The following is a 22,538-nucleotide window of genomic DNA, read 5'->3' as shown; positions in this document are numbered from 1 at the left end:
TATGTTACCACATTTATGTTCAGGAGCTAAAGGCTTCGCTCTAAGGGAATCTCATAAATGCTTAGTAAAGGTATAGGAACACAGTTCTTATTCAGTCTTTAAGCTTTATTGTGGTGATCAGTAGTTAAATCTCCTTTCAGGCCATTGTGGATTTTAGTGCAGAGTATTTGTGAGCAATTTCAAGTCTTTGTGTGCACAATAACACATCCCTTTTTCTTGAAAAAGGTGTAGCTACTTAGTGACGGGTCAGCTTGAGCAGCCTCACTATTTTAAGCTGAGTAATCATCCAGTCTTTCAAACTACTTCCCCACGCTGGGATCTCTGTTAAATATGTCCATTTCTGAAACAAAAACCCTGATAAAGCAGAAAGCTCTGGGATATATCAAACGCTGTTTCCAAATTATGTATATGCTTCAGTGTTCTGCTGAGCTAAACCCCCACTTCTGCAGTGCATCACGATGCGGGAGAACGGGAGGATGGATGCATCCAGCTGCTCCTCTGCCTGTGAGACAGGTGGCATCCAGTACGTTATCAAGCCTTTTTGGAAAACAGGTGTGAGTGAAGAAGAGGGGTGAAGCTGATGCCATGGAAAGTGCATTGAAAAGCGATGTCGAAAGGAAAGGACTGAGCTAAACGCAAGTTGAGGCACTGCTCTTGGCAGTCAGCAGGCTGTAGCCTGGCCTGTGTAGGAGATCACAGCACTTCATTGCCTTTCTTGCTGTCTACTTTTTTTTCAGGCAACCCTGGCTAGCCAGCTGACCCTCTGAGTTCAGGCAGAGAGGCTCTGTGCAGTCTTGGTCACTGCTCATGGTGTTCACGATGTGTGCTTCCGAAATTATACATCATTATGAGGGGCACATAACCAATTAGTATATGGATTTGTTCTGCATGTGCAAATCTTTTCTTGGGCTAAGGAAGTGTCATACAGAGACTTGGCTGAAGAAAAAAAGAAAATAGTTTAATCTTAAATGGTAATTGCCATCCTCTGGCTAATGATAAGCAATATTATGGCCTGCATATCAGCTGCAATTAAGCAGTAAGACACAACAAGGTGTATGTTACAGAGAGATAACACAGTGTTTAAGAGCCAATGACCTGCAAAGCACATTATCTCCCAGCTGCACAAGCCCTACAGTCAGCTTGTACATGTATGCTAGCAAATCCACTGCCCCCTCTTCCCCGCCTTCATTCGGGTTTTCAAGGTGCAAAAATTGTGAAGGATTTTCTTAATTTTTGTTGTATCACATAATATATATTTTTTAAAAGCTGTCTTTTTTTACATTAGTCAACTTCTGCACATTTGACAAGCCCGTGTGAAGCGTTAGAAGGGATCCTTCGCTTGAGTTCTGGGAAATTAGCATCATGTAAAACGAGGCCTGTCCACCCTTCGCTAGACACGGAGGTGTGGGATGTGCAGGAAGGGTTTTCACTGATGATGCAAGCACCAGACTGTCAGTAACTCTTAATTTGCTCCAGGAAAGACTTCATGTTGTTTTCAAAGATAGCAGGGGGAGCTTTGAGCTGGAACATCATTTCAGATGAAACTTGCTTCAAAGTAGGATTGATTTTTGGTTAGAATTAAAGGCTGGAGGTGTGAAGCTCGCACTGTTTGTACTCAGTACACAGACCTCTCCAATCGAGGTGCCATTTCCATGGAAGTGTTCCACACAGATTGACCGAGCCGTGGTGCTGCGTGAAGGGTCTCAGTTAAAACCAGGGCTGGCAGTGCGGCGTGGCACTAACTGACAACAACTTTGTTGATGGACAAGATGGGAGGGCAGTTGTCTTGCAGCTGAAGCTGCCCCATACGTTGTCGGAAGCAAGGAGAGGTTCTTGGGGTCTGAGCCTGTCTGCACCCTGGTTTCAGCTGGATGTCCTAGTTAGTGCTGTAATAACAATAAAAATAAATGACGTTAGGCTTGATGTAAGACCAGAGAGACAGGGCAGAGGCAATAGGAACAGCTGTCTGTTCCTCACAGTCCTTGTGCTGGGTGAGACTGTTTCTGATTACAGCTATAGCACTGTAAATGCCTGCTAGATGTCTGGTGATAATCCATTCAAAGCAATTACAAGGCATCCGTCACCAGCAGGGTCTGAGCCACAGGCCTTTTATCTGGGAAAATTGATGGAAGGGAAAGAGGCAGTGAGGGAAGAAATCAATGCCTTTCACCAATGTTATCTGCCAAATTGAATTAAGCAGCATGGGATCCCGGCTTTGTACACGATGAGAGTCGGAGCTTAAAGAATCTGTTTACAGCAAGCACGGATCATGGGCAGGGCAGGTGAGGGAGCCACACTTGGCTTCTGCTGACCTGCAATTTCTTGGGCAGCCCAAACACCCAGTAACGTCCGTGGGGCTAGGGTGGGCAGAAGGAGTCCAGAACATAATGTACAGAACACTTAACCTCATAGCACCAGTTCCAGTTGTGAACCTTGTGTCTTCTGGGGTCTTAACGTGTCATTCCACGCTCCTTCTCTTTTTATGTGTAGCACAAAGTATCCCATCGCTCACCGTGTTCTGATTTTCATGTGTGGAGTATTGTAGGGAAAGCAACTCCAGCGATGGAAGCAGAGGTGCAGCAGCTGCACACTTCAGTGGCAGTACGAGCAGAGCTCCACTGCCTACAGACGTGTGTGGTGAGCCTTCTGGCAGTGCACTGATGCAACAGAGAACGTAATCCAGGACTGGTATTTACTGAAAGTCAACAGGTCTTGAATTCAAGGGCAAGGACGCAGCCTACAGATGGTGTTTTATTCTTTGTTTGTGCTCGGTTGCTTGCTTGTTGTTTGTTTGTTTGTTTGTTTTTGGTGTGAAAGGAAATGCCACATATTGTTGTGGGCTCTGGTGTTCTGCGTTCATTAGTTTGTCACTTCACTTACCTTATGGGTTGGGAAGGTAACTGAAATGAATTCTGTGTGTCTTCACAGAACGTCGTACTGGTTCCCTGTTTTGCAAAGCAGTGTTGAAGTCCAAGACACAGACTGAGGAGTGCTTAACAACGTCAACGTTTTTCCTGAGGTAATGATCACTTGGACTCATAGTTCTTAAGGCATTTATAGAAATAAGCAGATTTTTTAACAAATCTGACCTTTGCAGCCATAAAACCTATTTTTTTCCTTTGATCCATGTAGGTTAGCTACCTTTTCTGAGGTTTCCTCTTGCCCTGCCCATTGTTGTTGTTTTGTTGTTGTTTTTTTTTTTTTTTTTTTTTTTTTTAAAGGTTCATACCTATGGGACATACAAGACTAGAGCTTTGTGATAAGTGCTTTGTGATAGAAGGGCCAGAGGACTGAGATGGCTGGGTCGGAACAGGCTCAGGGGAAGTATTTAAAAGCACGAAATTCTCAAGCTTGCAGATTAAGGACCTGACTCAGCAGACAACAAATACAAAAGTAAATCCAAAAAGATGAGCCAGATAACCCACAGATACTGTACAGAACAATTCAACTAAATCAGTTCAGTGCAGAGAGCTGTGGAAACTTTTTTTTCCTCCCAAATACAAGTCTGTGGGAATTTGCATTGCAGTCAGGTATACTTAAAGTGCACATAAGCCATCTAATAAAAATTCCACTGGAGTGTATGTCATACATCTGGGTTTTATTATATTTGTGCTCTCTTCCCACTGACAGTGCCTTTATAACTGGATTACTCACATATCATCATTAACTGTGACACTCCTGGGTTTTTACTGCTTCCCTGGTTCCTATCATCTTCTGCAAGTTTTATCCCTTCCTTGCAGATGTGCCAAGATGTATTTCTTTAATATCTTTTCAGCAAATGAACATGGGAGCACATAAAAAGTGTGGCTTGGATAGCACGGGCAGTAACGAGGGCTCTCATCATTTCTACCAAACTCTGTATCAAACTTCCACCCCACTATGCACGCATTAAGGTTTCCCTTTGCTCCATGCAAGGTATAAATAATGCTGTTCAGAATTATCAATCCAAATCTGGTTTTATACTTTGTTTCTGTAATGGAGTAGCAGGAAAATCAGTTGCTTTGACAAGTAACACCAGGAGAGATGGCTGATCTCGTTGGTGTGTAGCTCTGCTTCAGGCAGCCAGGTTCCTCGAATGGTAACAAGTGCTCTGTGACTTAATAAAATGTGTTAGATAATAAGATCTACTACAGAACTACCTCCACGAAACAGACTAAGTCATTTTCCATTAACTCATATTGTTATTGAGCAAGCAATCCCAATGAATTTGCTTCATTTTCCCTTTCTCACTATCTGTATTTTGCCCTGTATTGTAGAGACCAGTCTTGCTCTGGTTCTTATGTGCAAGCGTAAGCATGTAAGCTGGTTCTTATCTCAAGCGATATGTGGATGAAATGTTGCAAAGGTCCTTGCTACCCCTTGAACTGTTGCATGGATAGGGGCACATTCCCAAAAGGAATATGCAAGGAAAGTGGAGTAAAAGAAAAGCTTTTCAGGAGTGACAGTGAGCATTTTGAACACCTCAGTTTCTTGCTGCCCAGCAAGAAACTCTGACAGGCACCTAACTTAATGGCTTTGGAAAATATGATTCTTCTCAGTATGTTCCCAGTTGTCTGTTCAGACTCAAACCACTTCTGAACACCTAATTTACAATGTCAAATTAAACTGGCATCCTTGATACACAGCTGTAGCTGGCAAATAGAAGTTTTTGTTTTTTCCTATGATTTTCATTTCTATATATAAGCAAGTTAGTAAAAAAGAAAAGAAAAAAGAAAAAAAAAGAATAATTGTGGTTTTGTGTGTTTGTTTTTTGGGCTGGGTCGAGTGCCAAAATTCACCTTTAGCTCTGTGGGCATGTCATAGTCATCTTAAGTATCCATCTTCCATCCAAAAGACTTGAGCACAGGAGAGTGGAGGAGGCAAATGAAATATGCAGGTTTTTGCTTCATGTGTTTGTGCCTGTAATCTAGGTCAGTAAAATGAAAGCTCCTAGAATACAGAGTAGCCAGATAAATTTGGGAGAGCTGCACAGGGACAGTCCAAGAATAAGGAAGGTGTCCAATAGGGCTGGAGACAGACATCTGAGATTTCCGTATGTGAGGCCAAGCCTTTTTTCCAAGTTAGCCTCAGCTAACTTCAGAAAGAAACTAAAACAAACAAGGTTTGCTCCCAAGTTCATTTGAAAACTGCGTTAAGTAAATGCTATGCCTTATCTGCGTTGGCAACCTAGCACTAACCCAGGACTGGTACAGATGCAGTTCTGTCTATAGTAACAAAAATACAACCCGTTCTCATAGGGGAATCATTCTCCCACCAGCAAGGGCTTCTGTGGTCCAAAACATTGCCCCACAGCAAAACTGCTTTAGCACTGGGTGTTAGGTGAGCTTGAAGCCATTTTCTTGGTTTGGAAAATGCTGTGTCTTGACTTTATTGCCCTGCATGATCATTTTGAAGTGTTCTTTAGCAGTGTAGTAGAATCCTTTTAATCTGTGGCTATGTGAATTTAGGTTAATCTACTGATTTGCAATACGATGGTAAATGAGACTGAGGTTTGTCACCATGTTCCTAAAGGAAGGAATTTTACTATTATTTCTTGTGAAGAAAATGAGCTGGTGAGCTCTATAAGGAGCTGGGAGTATGATTGCTGGGTATGCCCACTGCTAATATCCAGGTGGTAGAAACAGGAAATAAACCAACACCTTAGAAAACAAGGCTGGATGAGTCAGAAATAAGTAGATTTTTTAAAGCTCTGTTTGATCATTCTCTGGCTTTTCCACTGTTTTACAAGGGCACATTAAGAAATGTACCAGAGCTGTGGAAATTCTGCAGCCATTTCTCAGAAAACCATGAGAGAATTACTTTAACATATGTTTCCATCTCCTGCTTTTTGCATTTTTCCCCTGTTGTATTTCTTTTTCTTTGACCTGGTACAAACTTTTATATGCTTACACTATTCAAAAGAAATTTGACTTAATTCATTGTTAAAATTTCCCCATGAAGAGGTACGCATCATTTCCAATTAAATTCCTTTCTCCTTACAATAGTCACATGCAGACCTGAAAACAATTGTCTGTTTAAATGATGCCTTAAGACGCCTCATTACTAGTCTGGCTGGGAAACAACATGAAGAAGGTGCCGTGTTTTTAATGCCCAGCCGCAGGTTGGTTGTGTGCCTGAGAACGTTGAAGGCAGTAAAAGTTGGATTTTTTTTGGTGTGCCAGAAGAGATAAACCATGGCAGGAAATGTGAACTTCCTTCCAACATCTAAGACAATTTAATACTACTTCCATCTATAGGCAAAATGTTTTTTGTTGGTTTTAGGGGGTGTGTGGGTGTGCATTTAGCAGATGAATACGTGGCTAAGTTGCATGATCTCAAAACTGGAATGTAGGAACTTGGCTTGCATGCTAAAATGGGTTAGCTATATTTTATAGGATATGACTACATGCAGGCAGCAAATACACATAGAGTATTATTAGCACGTAATAATAAAGTGTTCTGTCATCAGACTTGAGAGGTGGCACATGTCACGTGGCGACATCTGGCCGATGTTAGTCACAAGGTTTCTCTCTGTTCCTACATAGCTACGTAAGAGTGGCCCCACGCAACACCCCCAGAGGGAAGCCTGTGGAGGAAAAGCAGAGGGCGGCTGCGGCAGCTCAGCCCTGAGCGCTTCCACGCCTCCGTCACCACCAGGCTGCAGCTGGCAGAGCCAAGTGCCCAGCCTTAGGGGTCTCGAGGAGGTCCCAGTGTCCCGAGTCCACCACCCGTGGCCTCGTGGTCAGTTGCCATCACCGATGGCATTGCAGATGCCGAGCACCTTTTTCCTCTGCAGGGTTTAAGCTGTTCTTGGAAGAACGTGCAGCTGGCACTGGCAGCTTCCCAGCAGCGAAGCAAGGCAGGGTTTGGTATTAGTGCTGTTTCCTCTGTTGGTGCTTTACGTAAATACACTCATGTCACCTGGGAAATTAACTCAAGGGAAATGAGTACAAATTAGCTACCTGTGTGCACATGCAGAGCAGAATTTCTGTTAGCTTGCGGTGTTTAAATTCAAATACTTTGAGAAGTCTTGACTTTTCAAACAGAGGCACCAAGCACCTTTTCATATACCTGTGAGGTCTCTGGCATTTGCCTGTCCTGAACAATTAGGGCACAGCTGCAAGCACAGAAAACTCAAAAACCATAGCATATCTATTTATTTTTTTCTGGACAAACAATTTTATTTTAGGTAATGCGTCTATACACTGTACATTCAGTCACTGTGGTATATAAGCATAGCTATTTTCATACATAATCTCATAAAGTCCTTTATTTTACAATATTATCTGCTTCAAGGGGAGGGGATGTGGAAAAGGGAGTGGAAAAGGACTATCAAGGTACACAGCGAAATAGATAAATATGCCAAGCTTTTTTCTTATTTTTTTAAATCAGGCATTTATAAACAAGAAAGCATACATTACTTACATAAAAATAGTTCTAGAATAGTAGAGTAAGTCATAATATTGTCATTAGCAGCAGCATAGGAGAGACCAGGATAACAAAAATGTGCTGAAATGCTATTGGCTATTATAAATGTAAAGATTTATTTTTCTTCAATTGAAAAAATGTCATTTCTGTGATTTCTTTTGATTAAAAAATGAACAACAAAAAGAAAAACAACAAAAAACAAACCAACAAAAAACTTCTTTCTAAAACACCTGGACTGATGAGAGGGCAGAATGGAAAGAAAAATCAGCCTTTTGGTAATAAAATACTTTACAGTGAAAATATGGACAAATAAAATGCAAATGATGGAGAAAGGTTAACCCACATTTAAACCTTGCAAAAAGATTTTTTTGTTTTGTTTTTCCTAACAGACAGCAAAGATTCGTCTTAGTTAAAAACACAACTCATAAAACAAGACAACTACCAGGTAAGAAAGAGTTTTGAAAAAGTAAACACCATATACACTTATAATACAACAGTGTAAAATGAAAAAAAGTATTTACATGTTGAATTTACTGTTAACTTTTTTTTTTTTTACATTGGCTAGTTCTGTTTGAAAAGCAGAATATTATGTTATACTAGTTAGCTGCTCCATAGATATGAATGTTATTGCTGTTGTTTTTTTTCCCTTCGTTAAGTCTTCTTTCAGTAATAGAAACGATGAGTAATTAAACTGAATATACAAGTAATATATTTTTTAAGTACAGGGAGAGTCAACAGCCTGTATGAAACACCTCTTCTCCCTTTTAACTTCTTAAAGGAAACTAAAGAGCAAATGAAATGAGAAGATACGACTTTACAATTCCTACACTCACAGGTTGGAGTGCAACTGGAATGCAGCAGGGACTCAACAGTAAGTCGAAAGAAGAGCAATTCCATCTGAAAGGGCTAACAAGTGTTTTACTGAAGTGTAGCAGACACAGAAATTACACACAGAACTCCCTCACCTCAAGCACCTTCACAGAATTTTTCCTCTAAAGATTCCCACCTTTTCGACAGATATTTTCTAGAATTAGTGTCTCTATGGCTTTATGCTGGGAAAATTATTTTAAAATAAATTACGTGCACAGAAATTCTGAATTAAAAATAAATTATATATTCTGCAGAAATAATAAAGATTTTGTTGTTAACATATACTTAGGAAAGTCACAAAATGGTTTAAGACGGATTCCTATCCTGTGAAACTCTCCTGTCAATTCACTGCTGGTGTAGAAGGTTTTAACCAGTTTTCTTGCACCTTTTTTAATCACATTGACTATTAAACCTTAATTTACAGAGACATGTTTTACTAGGATGTTTCCACTCATCTGTTGTACTTAGTAGAATTATCACAATGCATGGCAAAAGAAGAAAAAACAGTTTTATAACAATGGTAAGTAACTTCATTTTGGAAAAATTTTTCCTGAAATGTCTCAACCCATTTATGTGTGACACAGAGGTGGTGGTTGTTTGACAGTTAAAAGAACAGTAAATAGTCTTAGCAATTCTATTTTCTTATTGAAAAAAAATGCAGAATTCATTTTGGAGGATAAAAGCATCATATGCACAGAAGAAACTGAGACAGCGAGTAAGTACACTCCCTCAGCCACATGAAAGAACAACTATGTTGTGCCACAGGTAAGGGGGCTGTGTCTGTTAAAAATCAACAACAAATGGAGCTGGACGTGCTGCCATTGTTTGTTGAGTTGTAAGGGGAGAGACACAATCAAAGGTCGCGGGAAAAATGAACACCATTAAAAAAGACAGGTTTCAAGGAAGCTGACAGTGCGTGTGGGAATAGATTTGTTCTGTGTGTAATTTCTTAACATGGCAGTAAAACGTAGCAAATAGGAGACTTGAAATGCACAATGATCAACTAAAGCTAAAATTGTTTAGTTTCCCTTGAAGAAATAAGTGAATAATACAAATCTGGAAATCATAAGGCTGAGAACATTTTTTATGCATACTGCATAACAAAATAAACCCTTTACATAAGACAGTAATAATGCCCATTAATGAATATACGTATGGCAGAGATTTTAATTCCATGCATATGATTTAATAATCGCAGAAAAAAAAACATACAAAGAACCAAAAAAGAAAAAAAAATCCCACATTAAAAAAACAACACTGCCTAAGCATAATCAAAAATCCTTTTGCATTGCACTTTAGAGGAGGAGATCTGCATCTAGCCTCAGTCTCCAGCATCGCAAACACACAGGGCAAGCCCTGTATAAACGGACAGGTTCACGTAATTTACTTGGTGTAACTGTTTCTTGCTCCCGACAGTTCTACATTGTCCCAGTAATCCTACGCCTTTCATATTTCGTCTTTTTGTACCTAAAACATATATATGAACTTCTTTGTTAATGCTCACAGTTATTATAATGGTTATTATAATGGTTTCAAGCAAACAGCTCTTGTTTAAATAATAAAAAAAAAACACCTCTAATGTACTGTAAGTAAATAAATACTGTAATTTTAGGATTGGAAGCCGCTTTCTGTCTACTGGGAAATAATTTTTAAACTTACATAGTTTGTATTAATGTCCAAAAGCAAATAAAGATTACTGGAAATACATTTATTTGTTTAGAATAACTTCTGGGTATGATGATGCATAGGGTTTTATATTTGTTTGTTTTTCTTTTTATTCCTTAAGGTTAACAAAAAAAAAAGTGTCAGCATTGCCTATATAAGATGCTGAGAGGAAAAATGAGCTGGAAGGCACATCTGCAGCCCCAGATCAAATTTTCACTTTATGCTGATAAGCTCGAGTATGTAAGAGGTGAGTGTTTATGGGTGAAAATAACTTGTCTCTTGTTCGGTAAAGCACCAACTTTATTTGATAAGCACTTCTGGGAGCATCTCTGCTGCTTCCCAACTGCTGTTACACGGCCATGCAAAACAGGTTTAAAATGCAACCAGTAGTGCACTGGTCTGGTGGTTTTGTATTTGGTGGCATTCCGGACCTGCTGAGCACGTGCTTTGCATAAATGTAGATAATGATGCGAGGTGTCACGTGCTGGAAAATCGTGTGGATGATGTTAACATCTGCAGGGTAGAATCTAGAATGCTTAACTTGTAAACGTTCAAAATATGGAATAAAATGCAGAGTAAGATTCTGACAAAGTGCAGTTTAAAAAAAATATTAACAACAACGACAACAATAACAATAATAATAAGACAAAGTGATGGCATGCTGCATTTTTATTCCGGGGCTGCGGCTTGGATCCCAAAATTAAAGTAATTTCTTTTTTTAAAAACAAAAGTTTTTCTTTTAAAAAAGATGTAGGCTTATTCACAGCAGCAAAAATGTTGTTTCTTTTCTGTAGTATCCAATAATGCAATGTTGCACTCTCCTTGGGCACAGAAATCCTGACAAACAGTTCAGAATAAAAGCAGGTAAATACTGAATTTTATGGTAAGATGGTGCAACAAAGATGAGTTTTCCAGAAAACTGAAAGCTGAAGTAAAGATTTCAGAATGACTTCAAAACACGTGTCTTCTGCTTTATTTCTCAACCGACTTAACAGATCATCCATTTCCTTCCTTTATTTCCTTCTTTCTTTTCCTAAAGCTGAAGTGGCTCTTGGATGAAGTGAGTCTTTGAACACATCAATTAATGAAGATGTCTTTAGAAAATATGGCATGATTTGCAAACACTGAAGTCTGTAAGGCTGGGTTTGTAATTCTAAAGCATACATCTTCTCTTCCCGCCCTCCCCCCCCCACCCTTACAATCCTGCATCTTCCTTTCTTCTTGTGTTCAGGACAGGAAATGAAGGTAATTGTTTCTAAGGAAAAATATCAACTCGGAAAAGCACTCTGAAGTTCTCATACAAGCACAGGACAGGATTAAAACTGTGATGGCTTCCTAGATGGCTGGAAAACTGCTAATGAAATGGCATCATCACCAGAGGGCTTCTACATGAAGAATCCCAAAGCCTTTAACAAGTCATTAAAAATTGTGCATCGAAGGTTTTTTGTTTTGCTTTCAAAGGTTCATTATAAAAAATCTTGTTAATTTTTTAATACCAAGTCTGTGTAATGAATTATTTTAAATAGCTTATAACAAAAGTTTGTTTTTAAATTCCAAAATGTTCCAACAGGCAGAAGGGCAACATAAAAACACTGCCATGCTTGACTTTCACTCTGATTTTAGTTGGACGATGCTGCTTGCTTGGAGTTTGCCAGTAGAAAATTTGCTGTGGACTTAAAAGTATTTTGTTTATAAACACTTTGTGTTTTATAGGCACAGTAAGATGTTGTGCTATATGGATTGGAAAAAAAAAAAAGAGGTGTAATTCAGTGCTTCTGTTATAAAGAGTAACGTTTGCCTTCCAACTAATAAGAATCCATATTCATAGCTCTGTGTGCTAAGACACAACTACTCACACATGCACTTACACACGTACCCACACATCCTCCCTTACTGTGCATATATGTCATTCTGTAGAGGAAATAGACGATGCGCTGTCTAGTTAGTTCTCAGTGTTGCTCGTTGTGTTTTCACTGGTGGGTTGACTGCTTGATTTAGGCCACAGCTGTTCCTGAAGTTCCTTGACTACTTTTTCCAAGTGTTCTCGAGCCTCCCTCTCATGCATCAGGTCAGCTCGGAGCTGCTCCCTGTCCGCCTCTGCATGCTGAAGCTTAACCTGTAGGTCCTCAATCTAGAGAAAAGCATATGAAGAAACAAAATGAATGACTCCAGCATTTCAGTTCAATTGTGATTTTGTAGACTTAAACACAGACTAGTAGCTTAAACAAGGCCAAAAGAATAATAAAGCCCTGTAGTGTCTGCCGGACAGAAGACTATCAGCACTGAGGTGAGGAGGGGATTCTCTTTTCCCCATGTTATTTCCATGCAGGACTGTACCATTAGCCATGTGCATTACATGAACCGTTTACCTTAGAAATGATAAAATATTTCTGGTGGCTAACTCCAGAAAGGAAGGAGAGGGGTTTAAGATGAAAACATATTTAAGAATACCTTAGTTTCCTAGAAGTCTGATCGATACGTCTTCAACCATTACTCTTATTTCTTTATCAGACACCAATTCAGCAAAGTAAAGTAGAAGCTAAATTTGCCCAGGCAGTGACTTACTTTCAGCTATTTTATAATGGTTAATAAAAGTGACCAAAACATTCTTGGCTGCCTATGTAAAAGACCCTTGCATCAGCCCTATAATGTCCAACAAAAACAAGTGTAATGTCCTCCTGCGACCAGGACCCCTCTCATCTCCCAGAGTAAATGTGAGGGACTGCAACGAGGCAAGATGGCCCCATGGCACCTTACTAATTTTGACTAAAATTTGCACTGTTTCAGTTCAGCCATACACAGCTGAACTTTTAGGGTAGGCATGGGGTAGAACGCGTCCTAACGTGCAGTAACTTCACACAGACAAGGCCTCAAAGAACTCCCTGTTCCCAAGACCTTTAGACGGGGTCGTTGGTGAGCTCTCACAGCCCTGTTCCACCTCACAACAGGACATGCAGACACCCTCAGCTTCCCCACAGGCCTCAGAAGGAAAGCTTCTTGGTTGTTGCTTACTGATAACAAAGGCAGAGAAAAGCCCCAGTACTGAGGGATGAATAAACACAAAGAAAAAAAGGCATCTTTTTGAAATACACAATTTTAGGCCACCAACAGGTAAGATGGGCAGTTACCAGGAGCTGCCATTTAACAAAAGAAAGGAAAACTCTTGTGTTTTGGGCTAAAATGAAGGCTTCCCTACCCCCCCATCCCTATTTGGATCTTAGTGTCAAGACAAAATGAGCACGAGGCCTAACCCACAGCACTGCTCAATTACAAGTCACCAGCTAACAGGTTCAGCTTGCACAAAGTCTGAATTTAATGCCTTATTTCCTCGCCTGCCTGACACTGTGTGTCCCAGACTAAGCCTGTCTGAAGAATTGTGGTTTCCTCAAAAGTACGAACAAGTGACAAGCACAATACAACTAAGTGACAAACTTCCTGTATGCATTTGCCAAAGTAGAGTTAAGAGAAACTGATGTACAAAGCTGTATTTTAAAATTTCTAACACAACTTTGGAAGTCATACTGACATCTGGTAAAATTCAGTCATTGAAGTTAGTTACCTATGGTATTTTTCTATGAAGAGCCATGCAGAACTCTGAGGAAGCTGCTCAGTAATGTGTTTATTCCAGACCCTGAACCATTAGGTGCCCTCTAATATTTTGCTCAAGCACAGCACTGCTTTATCTTGCCTGCCTGCACTGTACTCTGGTGCTAGGACAGGCAGTGACAGACATCCAACAGGACCCTGCAGGCAATATTGCAAATATGCCTGGTCCTTAGGAAAGACAAAACTGCTGCACAGTCAGCTCCTTGAATTCTGGTTTTAGCCTTTTACTTTACTTTTAGCATTTAATCCCACCCAAGGAAGGGGTGAACAGCCCCACTGTCACAGCTTCCATGCCTTTTTCATGCCTCTTTCATTCAGCAAAGGGGGACACACCTGCAGGGTTGTGATGCTCTATTCAGAGTGTATGGAGTTCACTTTTATCTGCACTTGTTGTTGCCTTTTTTTTTTTTTGGTTGGTTGTTTTTTTTTTTTTTAGTTAAAGTGGAAGTCAACTGCAGGTAACGCCCAGTACAGCAGCTCTCACTCTGGTTATGTTTAGTCTGGACACCTCTTATCAGTGAGACATCCTGTGATGCTAGAGAGGAAGCCCACATCATTTCCTGCTTCTGGTCTCCTGGTTAGCCATGTCTCATAGTGGTAACAGGCGGACCACTCCCCTTCCCGTTATTGAGAGCCTGGGGTTAGAAGGATTTCTGATTTCTATTGCTTTTCCTTTTTCCTCCTTAAAGTAACCACATCAAGTGTTTGCAGCTTATGCTCTAGGTGTAGCAGCTCCTAACACACGTGTACGTAGCAGCACACGTGGCAGAGCAGCTGCTGTAGTGAGTTCAGGCTACAAGAATTCCCTTTAACATTAATTCAAGTGGTTACACCAGGCAGGTTAATTCCCTTGCAAATGCACGATACCTCTGTGGCATTTGCATCTCTGCCTGCAGGAATTTAAATTTAAGCAAGCAAGCCCCATTTTTCAGAGACCTGTTGCTAACTCTGGCCCATGCCTTATATTACGCATTTCTCAGCCAAGCTTTCAGTTCGGGAACCACTGATGGGGAACCAGTGGTCTGACAGAGGGCTATTTAGGTGGGAACAGGTCAGAGCAAGACTACAGGGGAGGCTGATACAGCAAGGAAAGGAGGCTTAGGAGGAGGAAAGCTTAGGAGGCTTAGGAAAGGAGGAAAGCAAGGAAGGCTGCTTAGGAGCCCCCCTCCACAGAGGAGGTCTGGTTTCAGGGGTTAACAATGGGTATGGGACTGTGCCCTTTTATAGGAAATGCATTACTGGGCAGCTGGGACCGTTTTATTGGAGGAAGGGGAAGGCAGGGCATGCGATGGATTGCTCCTCAGGGCTGTTTCTCACGGAAAGCCAGGAGGCTGCCATCCTGCTCTCAGCTCAGCCTGTTACGCTGGGTCATTTCAGAGGCTTGCAGCAGTGGATGCCTTGCACCCACGTGCCCTGCAACACCAGGGCACAGCAAGGCAGCTTAAGGACACGCAGCCTGAGCTCTGGGGTCACTCGGCTTTGGTTAGTTTAAATAAGCTTAAAAATGTTACATGAGAACCTGATGCAGAGAGGGTGGGGAGGGATTTTTTAGTTTGAAATCCTGAAGTACCCATGTCGCATGTGATGACATGTTCCTGCATTCCTATAACTTTGTCACTGGGCTCACACTGGAGGGTTTCCTAGACCTGACACTTGGTCTTCTTGGGCTGTACGGCCCTAACAGCACTCTGGTCTGGCTGCAGCTTGCTTACTGATGGGCCCTGCCACCTCCTCCTGTCTTGAATAGATCCTGCAGGTCTGGCTTGACCTTTATGAAAAACACTGTCAGGTAAAGTGACTCTGCCTATTATTTATAGTATTGAAATGGATCCCCATATACTGGCATGGCCAACAGAGTGTTAGTGGAACAGAAATCACGTCTGGCACTTGTCTTAGTTCCCTGTAAATGGTGACTTTCAACTGACAGACGTGTGAAGTTCTGGGCAGAGCTGGGCTACTGCCACAGCTGCCGAAGTGCAGGCATGTTAGTAAATCCTGCAATTAGGACTAGGGCTGTAAACCGACACAATGGGGGCACAGAAATTCTATGGAGAGGAGTTGGACTTCATCAAATTAGACAAAATGAGACCACTGGCAACCAAGGCAAAACAGACACTGGAAGTACCCCTGAGAACTGCCGCAGCAGTAAGCTGACATGCCGATAGCTTTCCGCGTTCAGGTCTTACCTGGGCAGAGTACTTGGCCCGAAGCCTGCCTGCTTCACAGCCCTTGTCACAAACTCGGATCTGCCTGGCTTGTTCCAGTTCCCTCTTTAGCCGTATCCGAGACTCGTTGGCTTCCTTCATTTTCTTCTCGTTCTCAGCTCTCAGACGTTCAATCTCTTTCCTTAAGTTGCGCTTCGCCTCTGTTGCTTCTCTCAGTTTCTCCTTCTTAGCCACTCGTAGGAACTCCAGCTCCTAGAAGACACAAGCAGTAAACACGTGAGAACGGAGGTGCAGGGACCACATTGGTGCAAGGGCACAGAACCACAAAAGGAAGCGATCCCAACTGAAGCCCTCCCTTCTGGTTAACACCATGGCTCATGTCTAAACCTCGTTCTAAACTTTCTGCAAGCTTTTCTCCTGTAAATCAACAGGAGATCCTACGCCCAAGATACATACTCTGAATTCTTGGATAATAAAAAGCTGTGCTGCATTCACATTTTGCTTTGTCAAGCAAAATAGCTGTGACCATCTGTGACTGAATAAAGATGAACTGGAGTTGGAGACAGCTACCAGCAACATGCTGCTGCACACTAGTTCGAGGTTTCAAACAACCCAACTGCAATGCCTGCGCTTCTTGAACTGGAGATGTACCATGTGAAGACAGATGCCATTGGTGGATGCCCTTTGCGCACAGCAAAGCTGAACAGGACAGGTTATTAGATGCTGAAGAAATCGATAAGCAACTCCATCTTAAGAAGCTCCCCAAAAGAACACTTAAGGCAAGTAGGAGAAATCACCACCTGTATATGTTCTTTCTAAGGATACTTGTTCTGCTGTAGGTAAGCGGTGCATAGTCCTAGGTCTCCTGGCAGCCAGCCAGCCAGCACGCTGCTCTGTGACATTTGGGAAACTGCAGGCTAAAACCTTAAGCTAAATCGAAACCATGCTTTGCTCTGGAAAGTGCCGCCTCTCACTGTCCAGGTTCTTAATAGGAACTGCTGCAGTGAAATCCCATCCCCGGGGGAGCCATTAGTGGGAGTGATAATGACAGGGAGACTAACGGGACAAAGGAAGAAACCCCTAAGTTGTTAAAAAGTTTATGTGAAAAGACAGGTTCAACACTATACTTTGAAAAATGTGGCTGACTAAAGGCCTGTCTCCTAAATGGTTAAATTAGAAACTAAAGTTCTTTCTCTCTCTCTTTTTTTTTTTTCCAGAAGCAGCATTTCCTCTCTGTCAGACACAAACCCTCACAGCAGCATGTTTCTGTTAAGTAACACTGCAGTCGGGTCATGGGAAATTCACTCTTTTGACAATCTCACTTCCTAGCCAGGCCATTGTTAGCTCGGCCCTGCCTCTGGAAGCCTGCACACATGTACTTTCTCTGGCCGTGCAACTGGAAACCCACAGCTGCCCAACTGGAAACTGACAGCGATACCACATTCCCTCTCCTTGTGCCATGTTGCTGGATTTAATGCCCCAGTGCTCAGTTCTGCTGCTTCACCACCTACCTCCTATCATTCCTATTTTACTTTGAGTATGTGCTGTTGACTTAGTTAACAAGTTTGACAATTAGCTTTACATATATACACTACATCTAAATGTTTAGCTGTACTTTTAAATAGACAAAATTAAACAAATTTACTGAAACATGACAGAGTGAAGTAATTTCCTCGAGATGACAAAAAGTGCAGCTCAGTTGAAGACAGCTCTCAGCTGCCATTCTCTGGGACTGGGGGCACACAAATCCCATCCCTGAGCCCCTGCCCTTTGCTCTGTTCCCCAGGACCAGGCAGTCTGCACACCCCTGCCTCTGCCCATCTGCACAAGTAGCAGTGTTCTGTCTCCAGGCTCGATGAAGCCGGGCCCTTCTTGTCCCATGGGCACCCCAGGTCCATCTCAAGGCCCACACTTCTCCCTTGGTTACAGCTCCACATACAGTGTTCAAAGGCAAATCTCCTGAACTGGCGCTGTCTGCCATTGCTGTGCAGTAATTTTGCCCTGTGTCAAGTGAAGCAGAAGTTCCCCTGCCATTCTGTTCAGCCACCGTGACTTGCTAACAGCCAGCAGCAGCATGTATTTGCAGCTTTTTTGTCCAACTTCTCTTTCTTTGATGTGACATATCAAGGATTTAGAGAAATAAGGAGCTTCTCTACTCAATGGAACAGGAAACGTTCAGTGAGGCAAGGCCACTGGAAAGCTTAGCAGGACTTGTAGACTCTTCACCAGAGCTTCTGCAAGCATCTCTGTCCCAAGGATACCTTCCCTCCAGCAGCTGGGCAATACCAGGATTTTTAAAAATCTTTTAAACTACAAATAAAGCCTCCATAATGACAGGAATGTTTCTTGTTCAGTAAAATTAAAATAAAATAAACTGTATTGGAATAGAAGATTTCTTCTCAGTAATAGATGTTGATTTTGGTAACCATGGACTTAGACCCTAAAGTAAAAACAGGTGACAAGCTTAAAAAAAATGTAAGAATGATTCCTGCATACTTCAGTTTCCCAGATGAATTTACCAACAGTTCTCCAGTAAAGGCTGTTGCTATTTGGGAAAAATAAGGCATTTTTTTAACCGTGAGACTACCTAATGGTTTCTATCTGGAAGCGTATCTACAGACAGTGATAACAAAGCTATTCTGCGACTTTACCTGATGTAGGCTGCGTTTGGCTTGCAAGGCAGCATTTAGCTTCTCTTCCTGCTTCACTCTCATTTTAACAACTTCATGAAGGAATTTTTCTTTGGCTTCTTTTGTATCTAGGCCACTGTCCAGGGCCTGCCTTAGGTGCTCCAGCTCAGCTTCCAACCCACTGCTGTGAGAGTCAGAATGTGTTGCAACCTCATATGAACTGTTGACTGTGACTGGGGCTTGCATCCCAGGTGAGCTCATGTCCTTTGCAGAGCTGGATGAAGTAAAGGATGGGGAGGAGAGCGAGGATAAGGAGGAGGTGACTGAAAAATAGAAATATCTAAAATTAATCAAAAAATGTATAAAACAAATATAACTTAAAATATGCTGAGGCCCTTTTCTAAAGAAGAGACATTCAATAATTAATGAAAAAATGGAAGAAAGAAAACTCTTATTTTATATTTTGACACCTGGAATGTGATGACAATGCAAACCCGATTAACTTATGGGACCAACTTACAATTTGCCTGAGTTGTGACTTTGGGATTTTTGTCACAAACAGTGTTTTCTCTGTGTGTATAAAGAAACCAGTTCCTTCATGGAAACCTGCGTGAGCCTGATGTTTTCAGTGGGCAAAATTTCTTCTTTTGCATAAACGACACGTAGCAAGTGAGGAAGCCAGCAGCAGCAGTTTCTAAGTGACTTAATAATGAGGTGACGGCAATATCTTCATCTTTCGCTGAGGAGCCCAAGGTGTGAATGCTTTCTAAGAACAAACTGACTCTTGATCTCTGCTTTGTGTATACAGCTCCATGGATGCAGTACTGAAACCGAGCACGTCCTCTGCCTGACGGAAAACTGTGTGTGAGTATGTGCATTCTGGAATTGTTACGGGCTACTCGTGCATATCCCACAAAGGCCTTTATAGAGAGCTCTTGATCAGATAGCAAAGCATCACTATTTTTCTATGAACAACAACCCATTATGTCCGCCTCTGCACAACACTTACCTGCTCTAATGAAAGGCTATCTGCTTTAATGAAAGCCTCCAGGTTTGTGGACACTTGTGGTTCAGGTACTTCTTTTTGTTGAGGCACCTCTGTTCCTCTCCCAAGAAAACACCCCCTCAATATATGTCCCAATCTTATTTTTCATTATTACTACAAACCTTTTTTACATGCTGTGGAGGCACTAGGCTTCCTGCATTCCGTTTAAACACAACCTAAATTTAGTATCTAACTCCGGTGGATTACTAAGGAAAATCCAGCACAAATAAAACAAAAGGAGGTGTAACTGTCACTTACATTCTTCCCTGGTTTCTACTTCAATTTCTGCTTCTGATTCCTTATCCTCTTCAGGGGCAGTAACAGTGGCCACTGGTTCTGGGATAGTCTGGTTCTCTGCAGCAAGTTTTCTTTTCCGCGGCTGGACAGTGCTGCTCAACGGCTCACTGCTCCGCGACACTACTGTGGCACAGGGGGGGTTGCTCACGATTTTCTGTTGGGCTGGAGGTGCAAGTGCCACATTGGGGGCCACAGCATTCTCAAAGCTTTTGTAGGAGTAAAAACTGTTGGAGAGGGGGAGGCAAAAGGAAGGAGAATAGAGTCATATTCTTGGCTTTAAAACACCTCCCAGTCCATGTGCTACACTGAAACTGCAAGACACAAGACACTTACAGGTAACAGTGTGGTACCATCCATTTGCACCAGTTAAGAATCTGGCTATATATTTCTTAAGCGTTATGCACTCACTTAACTGTAGAAATGATTTATACTGCTAATATCCATCCAATTCAGGAGGGATCGTATTTGAAGTACCACGTATTCTAAGGGAACCAAACAGATTAGATCCCAAGTCTAAAAGTTATTATGCTGTTTCCTCACGATCTTCAAGCATTATTGATTTTCCTAGTCAGACTTCTTTAGTTCTGTCTGTCCACAAATATTTTGTAAACTTGGAAACAACACTTCCTTAAGAAAGGCCACAGGAGTGCAAAAAGCATGTTCTCGAGTATCTGTAATTTCTTGACACAGAATGCGTATGAGTGCACGTACGTAAAGTCGCACTTAAAAACAACTATGTTAAAGAAAAGCAATTTGTATTGTCAAATACTCAGAATTTTACAAAGTACAGATCAAAGACTGCCTTTGCAACTTTAATTCAGCATCCACAATATGATGTATCCTCAGTCATACATTAAAACTTCTCTGGAAGCTGTTGAAGGTGTTTTTATCCCAATACTTAGGTTGGCCAAAGGCACACTCTTACACCAGTTTAACCCTTCTCACCCTTCTCTCCTGACCTACTTTAAAAAATCTGTTTACAAGCAAGGATATGATGGGAAGATTTAAAAAAAAAAAAAAAAGAAGAAAAAAAAATAACAAAAGTCAGTTCCCATAACTTCTAAGAAACTTGTTCATTGGGGCAGCAGAACGTGTTCTCCCTAACACCCACTAAAATACCTGGCCACTTCAGTCAAACTTTCCAAAGAAACCACCACCCTCAGGCAGAAACCTGGCAGGAAGATTTTTCAGGCCGAACAGATTGCCCTGACACTTTCCGCTCTGTGACACCAGCAGCCCCACCTATGGGGGCAATGACTCATTCCTGTACCAGTTTAATCATGTCGCTACTGAAGAGCAGAATCTGGCTAACAGCATCAGCTCTTTGGTGGGTTCTGCAGCCCGAGGACTTTTCCACTGCTGTGCCGTGACCCCCAGGACCACTTCCCACCAGGAGGGCAGGGGTAGCCCGCTGTCCCTTCAGTGCCCTACCCTCCTCTGCTATTGCAGACACAGTTAAGGGCCCAGCCGCAGCTCTGCTGACGGCGTGCTGCCAGGCCCGTGCTGCAGAGCTGCTGCAGCTACCAGGCAGCAGTTGCCTGGAAATGGCTGCCTGGTCCCTGGCCACCTGCCCCAAGAGAATAACTCAATCTTCCTGTAAATAGCGAGGCCTGAGAAATTCTGATGACAACCCCATTATCAAAATTATCAAAAGTTCATAGAAGCAACCTTCGTTTCAGACCTTCATGGCACATTTCACCACAGAAAACCTATTTAATAAATGCACAGAATACCAATTCCTATTTTTGTTTCCTTCCCTTCTGCTAATTAGAACACTGCAGCTGCAAATGCTTTTTATTCTGATACCAGTGGACTGACTGAATTATGAAGCCAGTGGTAACAGTGCGAGGCACCAAACACAAAGCAACTTGCTCTCAAATAAACCTCCACAGTTGCTAGCCCCATCCCTCCTTCAGTTCACCTCTCCTTACCTGTCCCGGATCAACGCAGGAAGATGGCTCGAAAGCTCTTTCTCATTTGCTGATACAGCAGGGGACCAGGGTCGGAAAGCTGAGAGACGCTGACGGGGGTGGACACAGCCAATGCTCTGAGAGAAGGAGGGGAAAGAAAAATGAGTAAATACAAATATTCTTTTAAAAATATTAATCACAAAGGGGCATTAGTTGTTATTATTAAGGCCACATTTCATTACCCCTAAAACTGCTCCTCTACTGGCTAGGACCTACTTGCTTAGCAGGCTCCACTGAAGAGGTGACTGTACCAATGTCAAACACCACTTTTTTTTCTTTGCCAACAAGTTATCTGTGATTTCCAGAGACCACACGAGGCTCCTGAGTCTTTCAGGATTCTTGTACCTCACAGGCATGGAGGAATTGCTTACTTTGTCAACACAATCAAGGGCAGTGAACGCTGGAAGATGGCAAGGAAATTGGGAGGACCGCTTAACTCTATGCTTACCAGGAAAAGGACAGAAATGTTATTAATTTACAAAAGCTGGGCGAGGTCTTTCTCACATTTTCTCTTCTGGTTTTAGTAGAGGGATGTTATATGGGAATTTGATCTCTCTTTTGATTACAAAATACTCAGCAATCACCTTATTAGATGAACTGGATAAGGACCGTAACCAACTGGACTGTTTCTCCTTCTCAGTAGAAGCTGGAGTTTGGGAAGCAGAGTCATCTATTTTGTTTTTTTTGGAAGCAGGAGGATCTGAAGGGACCTGAAACAAAAAGAGTCAAATGTAATTACTCATTTTGCAATCAGCTTAGAACCAGGTTATAAAGCAAAAGCAAAATTTATATTTAAAAGTAAAAATCACTGCACTTTTTTTCTGCATTTTTAAACCTAAGGAACAACAAAAGAGTGAAGACATGGGAGAGGCACAAACTATGA

General features: G+C 41.8%; 1 protein-coding gene across 2 annotated transcripts in view; it reads right to left on the bottom strand.

The window, feature by feature from the left end:
• Positions 1-7,130: 7,130 nt before the first annotated feature.
• Positions 7,131-22,538, bottom strand: part of SKI (SKI proto-oncogene) — a 133,792-nt gene continuing 118,384 nt past the window's right edge. For both annotated transcript variants that reach the window (XM_021266591.4, XM_005011048.6), the window contains 6 exons: positions 22,240-22,365; positions 21,617-21,732; positions 19,647-19,909; positions 18,365-18,666; positions 15,735-15,965; positions 7,131-12,073 (listed from right to left, as the gene is read on the bottom strand). In XM_021266591.4, coding sequence (XP_021122266.1) covers positions 11,885-12,073; positions 15,735-15,965; positions 18,365-18,666; positions 19,647-19,909; positions 21,617-21,732; positions 22,240-22,365 — 1,227 coding nt within the window. In that variant the 3' untranslated portion in view covers positions 7,131-11,884. The remainder of the gene's footprint in view (positions 12,074-15,734; positions 15,966-18,364; positions 18,667-19,646; positions 19,910-21,616; positions 21,733-22,239; positions 22,366-22,538) is intronic.

The sequence above is a fragment of the Anas platyrhynchos genome, chromosome 22, assembly GCF_047663525.1.
Source record: "Anas platyrhynchos isolate ZD024472 breed Pekin duck chromosome 22, IASCAAS_PekinDuck_T2T, whole genome shotgun sequence".
NCBI lineage: Eukaryota > Metazoa > Chordata > Aves > Anseriformes > Anatidae > Anas > Anas platyrhynchos.
Note: the sequence above shows the minus strand (reverse complement) of the source record. Positions and strands in the feature narration are given on the sequence as shown.